The 7,500-nt window shown below is 44.1% G+C and overlaps 1 protein-coding gene across 1 annotated transcript in view; it reads right to left on the minus strand.

The window, feature by feature from the left end:
- The window catches only part of LOC138861697 (DBH-like monooxygenase protein 1), a 226,601-nt gene extending 219,338 nt beyond the window's left edge, over positions 1-7,263 (minus strand). The window contains exon 1 of the mRNA XM_070121502.1: positions 6,295-7,263. Coding sequence (XP_069977603.1) covers positions 6,295-6,447 — 153 coding nt within the window. The 5' untranslated portion in view covers positions 6,448-7,263. The remainder of the gene's footprint in view (positions 1-6,294) is intronic.
- Positions 7,264-7,500: the final 237 nt, after the last annotated feature.

Consider the following 7,500-nt stretch of genomic DNA (forward strand, 5'->3'; position numbering starts at 1 on the left):
GGAGAAGAATGCCCTCCTCTTCTGTACACTAACTATGCCACTATCAGCATATATTCACGGGCGTATATAAGCACCAATCCTTCCCACCCATCACTGACCCCCCACTGCCCCCCACCCCCCTCCTTCCGCCAGGGTCACGCCTACCCGCCCACTCGCTCACACTCGACACTCGATATCAATAACTTAGTTGATCTCGTCTTCACCCTCGCGCTATCCATCTCCGCCCCCGCCCACGCTCGCTTCACTTCCCTCCGCCCACTCAAAGGCGGCCTCAGGCTCGCTTCTCGGAGAGGATGTCCCATTTCCTTACATTTCATAAGGAGATGGAGAGAGGGATATAGAGAAAAATATAGATATGTATATATATACTTCATAATATATCTATTTGATTGTCAATCTCTCTCTCTCTCTCTATCTCTCTCTCTCTCTCTCTCTCTCTCTCTCTATATATATATATATATATATATATATATATATATATATATATATATATATATATAGAGAGAGAGAGAGAGAGAGAGAGAGAGAGAGAGAGAGAGAGAGAGAGAGAGAGAGAGAGAGAGAGAGAGAGAGAGAGAGATTCGCACACATACACACAATCATTATCGTTACACTCCCATGCCACCTAACCCCATGGTGACAGCCATGTCAACTGTACAAGCACAGGCTGGAGGCTCCTGTGGCATGGCTTACGTCACGTGAGCTTCGGACAGTCGAGGAGGACAAGGGGCAGGGAGGGGGCGGGGTGGGGGGGGGGGTATTTCGGGTATGATTGGAGCAAAGGCTGTAGAGAGTAAGGTTATAACACGGAACCCATTGGATTAGGTCGACTGTCAGTGTGGGCTCTCTCTCTCTCTCCCTTCCCCCTTCTTTCTCACTCTCTAGATATGCACAATACCCGTAGTAGAGAGAGGACTCTACCCGATACAGGCTTTCTGACCCAGTGGAGACATTCTAGTAGGGAGTCGAAGAAAAAAAACTAGAACATTACACATTACTCTGTTTTGAAGGTCATACAAATCTGAGAGAGCTGTCGTTTCAGCTTCAGTTCGACGACCGATTTCTTATATCCCTTTGGCCTGGCTTCTCGTTTGGCTGATATTTGGCTTCACTTCAGCATAAAATCTGGTCTTGAAATACATAAGAAACGGAGGACGTAGCGTGGTGGTCCATTTTTTTTATTCTTATCTAAAGGTGTTCTCTCACATTCGAGTTATATTCTGGTCAAAATTTAGGGATAATCTAATGCAATACATGTAACTTATATACTATATGTTATATATATGTGTGTGTGTGTGTGTATTTATACATATATGTACATACACACACACACAGACACACACACACACACACACACACACACACACACACATATATATATATGCATTTCGGTTTTTGTCTGATGAGGAACTCGAGAAGAGTTCGAAACGTCACGCTTTTTCCTATATCTCATTGTGGCTAGTTTCATTTTCATTTTTGTGTTCACGTGATTGTGTTTGTGCATATATATATATATATATATATATATATATATATATATATATATATATATATATATATATATATATATATATTTATATATATATACATATATATACATATATATATATATATATATATATATATATATATATATATATATATATATATATGCATATAATAATAGTTTGTGTCTTTGGATATGTCTGTTTACACATAGATGCTAGATTCGGCAGGATCTACGCCGGAACACTTATCTGTATGCCGACAGAGCCACTGATAACCAATACAGATATGAATGTTTACACGAAATCTAATTACCGTCGCATAAACCCCGCAAATAATTCCCTCGCCAAAAAAAAAATAAATAAATATCAGCATTGAATCCATCGCAGAACAGATAAATGGGGAACAAAAGGTCTAAATACACGAATGATGATCCAGTGATTAAGTTACACTGCCTGGAAATTCGCCGATACAATCAACAGCGGGGGAGCACGGGCGGCGTGGCCCCTAGGATTCACGGCGGACTTCCGTCTCTCTCTTTCTCTCTTTCGATACTCCGTCTCTCTCTTTCTCTCTTTCGATACTCCGTCTCTCTCTTTCTCTCTTTCGATACTCCGTCTCTCTCTTTCTCTCTTTCGATACTCCGTCTCTCTCTTTCTCTCTTTCGATACTCCGTCTCTCTCTTTCTCTCTTTCGATACTCCGTCTCTCTCTTTCTCTCTTTCGATCCTCCGTCTCTCTCTTTCTCTCTTTCGATACTCCGTCTCTCTCTTTCTCTCTTTCGATCCTCCGTCTCTCTCTTTCTCTCTTTCGATACTCCGTCTCTCTCTTTCTCTCTTTCGATACTCCGTCTCTCTCTTCCTCTCTTTCGATACTCCGTCTCTCTCTTTCTCTCTTTCGATACTTTCGTCTCTCTCTCTTGTCCTGCCCATTCGCTCCTTCGCTTTGATTTTCTTGTACATAGGTGTATGATTCTTTTATTTTCTTTCTCTTTCGTTCTCTTTTTCTTCCTTTCTATCTCTCTCTCTGTCTGTCTGTCTGTCTGTCTCTCTCTCTCTCTCTCTCTCTCTCTCTCTCTCTCTCTCTCTCTCTCTCTCTCTCTCTCTCTCTCTCTCTCTCTCTCTCTCTCTCTCTCTCTCTCTCTCTCTCTCTCTCTCTCTCTCTCTCTCTCTCTCTCTCTCTCTCTCTCTCTCTCTCTCTCTCTCTCTCTCTCTCTCTCTCTCTTCTCTCTCCTCTCTCTCTCTCGCTCTCTCTCTTTTTTTGCTTCTCTCTCTCTCTCTCTTCTCTCTCTCTTTCTCTCTCTCTTTCTCTCTCTCTTTCTCTCTCTCTTTCTCTCTCTCTCTTTCTCTCTCTCTTTCTCTCTCTCACTCTTTCTCTCACTCTCTCTCTCTCTCTCTCTTTCTCTCTCTATCTATCTACATATATTTTTTCTCTATATATATTTATCCATCCCTCCATTCCCCCCTCCCCCTGCCAAAGTCCCCTCCTACATCCTGTCTATCCTATCATCCCTCTCTTCCCCTCTCCCTCATTCGACTCTATCCTCTCTCTCTCCCCTTCTGTCTCTCCCCTTTTCTATTACCTATATATTCTCTCTGTGATGCAACGATACCACACAAATGGAATGTGAAAAATATTTTGTAATCACATGTCACGAGTGAGAGAGAAAAGGGGTGTCGGTGGATGAGAGAAAGGAGAGAGAAAAGAGAGAGAGAGAGAGAGAGTGGGAGGAGGGGGAGAAGAGAGAAAGTAGAGAGAAGAAAGAGAGAGAGGGGGAGAGAGAGAGAGAGAGACAGAGACAGACAGAGAGAGAGAGAGACAGACAGACAGACAGGGACTGAGAGAGAGAGAGAAAAAAAGAATACAAGGAAAGAGACAGACCACAAAAAAAAAAAAAAAAACATGACGAGACAGATAAAAAAATAAATAAATAACATAAAATAAAAAAATAACAGTAAAAAAAAAAACAGAAAAAAATACAGATGGCGAGAGAGAAAAAACAAAAAATCTATTAGAAAAGATATTAACAGAACACAGACAAGCATATGCACGTACAGACACACGAACGAACGAGCGACGAGGGACCCAACCGAACGCGTCAGAGAGTGAGAGAGCGTGGGAACGGAGGCAGCCATAAACCTCCGAAGCCTTCCCCAACCCCCCTCCTCTTCCCTTTCCCCTTCCCCTTCGTCTCTTCCCCTTCCCCTTCTCTTTCCCTTTCCCCATTTCCCCTCCTCTTCGCTTTCCCCTTCTTCTTCCCGTTCCTTTTTCCCCTTCCCTATTCCCCTTACTCTTCCCCTTCCGATCCCCCTCCTCTTCCCTTTCCCTTCCCCACCCTTTCCCCATTCCCCTTCCTCTTCCCCTCCCCCTTCCCCTTCCCCATTCCCCTTCCTCCCTCCCCTTCCCCTTCTCTTTCCCCTTCCGACCCCCCCTCCTCCTCTCCTTCACTTTTCCTTTCCCCCTTTCCTTCATCCTCTTCCCCCTCCATCTCCACTACTCCCTCCCCCTCCTTCTCTTCATCGTCCTCATCTTTTTTCTCCTCCTTCTTCTCCTTCTCCTCCTTCTCCTTTTCCTCCCTCTTTTCCTCCTTCTCCTTCTCCTCCTGCTCCTCTTTCTCCTCCTCCTCCACCACCTCCTCTTCCCTTTTCCCCTTCCCCTCCTCCCTCCTTCTTCCCCTCCCACTCCTTCCTTCTCCCCCTCCCCCTCCTCCCCTCTTCTCTCCCTTCCACTCCCTTCTCCCTTCCCCTCCCCATTCCCTTCCTCTTCCCCCCTCCCCTCCCTATTCCCTTCCTCCTCCTCCCTTCCATCCTCTCTCTCCTTCCTCCTCCTTCCCCCCTTCTCCTCCTCCCCCTTTTCCTCCTTCTCCCTTCTCCTCCCCCCCCCCCCCTTCCTCCTTCTACCCCTTTCCATGCTCTCCCCCTCCCCCTTCTCCTCCTCCCCCCTTTCCTCCTTCTCCCTTCTCCTCCTCCCCCCCTAACTTCTTCCTTCTCCCCCTTTCTCTTCCGGTCATAAACCTCCGACAGAGGGGACGCACAACAGACAAAAGGGGAATAAGGAGCAAGAGGCAAAACATCCCTTCATTGGGGCAAAACCGCCAGAATAAAAAAGGGGAAACACAGAAGAGGGGAACTTTGCTCTAGAAAGTGGCGATATAAAGAAGAGAGAGAAGAGGGGAAGGGGGGAAAGGCGAGAGGAAGAGAGAGAAAGAGAAAGATCGAGGAGGAATGGAGAGAGGGGAAGGGGGTAGAGGCGAGAGGAAGAGAGAGAGAGGTCGAAGAGGTATGGAGAGAGGGAAGGAAGGAAGGAAGAAGAGAGACGGGGGAGGGAGGAAAGGCGAGAGGAAGAGAGAGAAAGTCCAAGGAAGAATGAAGAGAGAGAAAAAAGCAAGAAGAGAGAGAGGGGAAGGTAGGGAAGGAGAGAGAAAGAGAGACAGAGAAAGTCCGAGGAGGAATGGAGAGAGGGAAGGAAGGAAGAAAAGAGAGGGGGGAGGGGAAGGAGAGAGAGAGGGAAGGATGGAGGAAAGGAAAGAGGGGAGGGGAGAGAGAGAGAAAGAAGGAAAGGAGGGAAAGAAAATGGGAGATATACAGATAGATAGATAGATAGATAGATAGAGAGAGAGAGAGAGAGAGAGAGAGAGAGAGAGAGAGAGAGAGATAGAGAGAGAGAGAGAGAGAGAGAGAGAGAGAGTGAGACAGACAGTCAGACAGACAGACAGACAGAGAGAGGGAGAGAGAGAAAGAGAGAGGGAGGGAGAAAGACAGAGAGAGAGAGAGAGAGAGAAAGAGAGAGAGAGGGAAAGAGAGAGACAGAGACAGACAGAGAGAGAGAGAGAGAGACCACTCTCAAAACATTTCTCAAAGAGAGTGAGAAAAAGTAATTTAATCAAGAAGGACACGAACAGATATAAAAAAGATACAGAGGAATGAAAATTACGAGTAAAAAGGAATTATAAAAATAGCAAGCCTAAAAGATCGATGAATGAAAGAAGAATGAAAAATGAAGGGATGTCATTTCTATCAGTCTACCCATCACTCTCTTTTTCTCTCTTTCTGTCACTCTCTCTCTCTCTCTCTCTCTCTCTCTCTCTCTCTCTCTCTCTCTCTCTCTCTCTCTCTCTCTCTCTCTCTCTATCTCTCTCTCTCTCTCTCTCTCTCTCTCTCTTTCTCTCTCTCTCTCTCCTCTCTCTCTCCTCTCTCCTTCTCTCTGTTTTTCTCTCTCTATCTCTCTCTCCCTCTCTCTCTCTCTCTCTCTCTCTCTCTCTCTCTCTCTCTCTCTCTCTCTCTCTCTCTCTCTCTCTCTCTCTTTGCGCTGCCTCCCGCCCTCCATCACAGTTCCGGATCCGGCGCCATTTCAGCACCCTGAAAAGCTGCTTTCGTACCTCTTCGTATTTGTCTTGCAGTAATAACCGTCCCATTGACATGATCGAATGAATGAACGATTCGCCCCTTACCCCATTCAGTATTGAATCATCGCCAGGTTACTTTTTGAAAACAATCTGTCGCATATCCCTGTATCTTTATCCCCTTCCTGGTCTCCCCTCATTTGATAAATGGATGCGTGTGAAATATCAGATATCAAGGGAAAGCTTTTATCTCCGTGTTGTTCCAGCGAGGAGCCCCGAAGACCCCTTTTTCGCCAAAGGTTGCTAGGCAACGCGCCGGAGAATCTTGATTGACTGTGCTAAACGTATTTCCCTGTTTCTCAATGCAGTTGGCAAATCCACCTTTGCATGCCGAGGCAGATGAAGCCAAAGGGAAAGGGAATATAATGGAATTGTTGATGGAACAGAAACAGTGGTCAGGGTACTTACTTCTACCATAAGAACATTCTTCTTGACGTCTGCTGTCCAGTACAACATGATGTTGCCGGCTTCGTCCAACCATGCTTCCTGCTGCCAGCCGTACGACGAGAGCCACCGACACCACGTCACACACATAAATAACAGTACCTCTGGGAGTTGCATTTTAGTTGTTGGTTGGCCTCGTGGTTAGGGTGATATGCTTCACTTCTCTCGTTTCAATTTTCTTGTCTACTATTATTAGTAGTACTATGATTACTATAAACTTTCTCTTTCTCTCTCTCCTTTTTTCTCTCTCTCTCGTCTTTCCTGCCCACTTCACTATTTTTGTTTGAGGGTTTACATGTTTTTGTTTTGTTTTAGCTTGTTTATTGATTTAGACTACATAATGTATTTAGAGTCAGAGGAAGTTTGATAATTTATACATTTGTTTATTATGACGGTCTACCAAAAAAAGGGAACGTAAGAAAGAAAGAAAGAAAATAAATGATAAGTCGGTTAAAAAGTTTGAGATTTTAATATCAGTTACGAAAGGCAAAGAAACCCATTTTTTAACACTTCGTTTTGAGAAAGAAGTTGAGAATCGGCCAGTCAGAATACCAACAAAAACAAACAAACAAAGAAACATATGAAATACCACCACATTACCCTGTCATCATTTTGTTTTTGTGTTTTTCCTTCATAGAAAATTACCTTTGTTTAATTACTTTTAATGGGAGACGTAACTCACCTGGCATGCTCTAACTGGCCCTCCTCAATCTACTCCAAAAGATACCTTGTAGCCGCCATTGAATCAAAGGGGAGTAAGTGAGGGGAAAATAAACACTTATAGATATCTTTTATTCACTATTTTTTGGAGAGTGGGGGGTATAAGTTTAAAGACTTGGTTATTTATCGGTGAATCATTTTTTTTTTCTTTTTTAGTATATATGTAAAGAAAAGGGTTAGTGTTTGGTTTCTTTTTCTCTTCTTCTTCTTCTTTTTTCTTTTGGTCTCGATTTTGGTCATAAGTCTGTTGGAGGAAGAAAGGATTTTTTTTTTTCTTTTGCGTTTTCGTGCAAAAAATCGAATTTACATGAACTCACAGTAAATATGTCTCCTCCTATGTGTTGTATAATAGATAAATATGATGGAAGAGAGAGACAGAGAAAGAAAGAGAGAGGGAGAGAGAGATCGACAGACGCAGAGACGGACAGACAGACAAATTACATTCTTCCA

This window comes from Penaeus vannamei, chromosome 5 (genome assembly GCF_042767895.1).
Source record: "Penaeus vannamei isolate JL-2024 chromosome 5, ASM4276789v1, whole genome shotgun sequence".
Classification (NCBI taxonomy): Eukaryota; Metazoa; Arthropoda; class Malacostraca; order Decapoda; family Penaeidae; genus Penaeus; species Penaeus vannamei.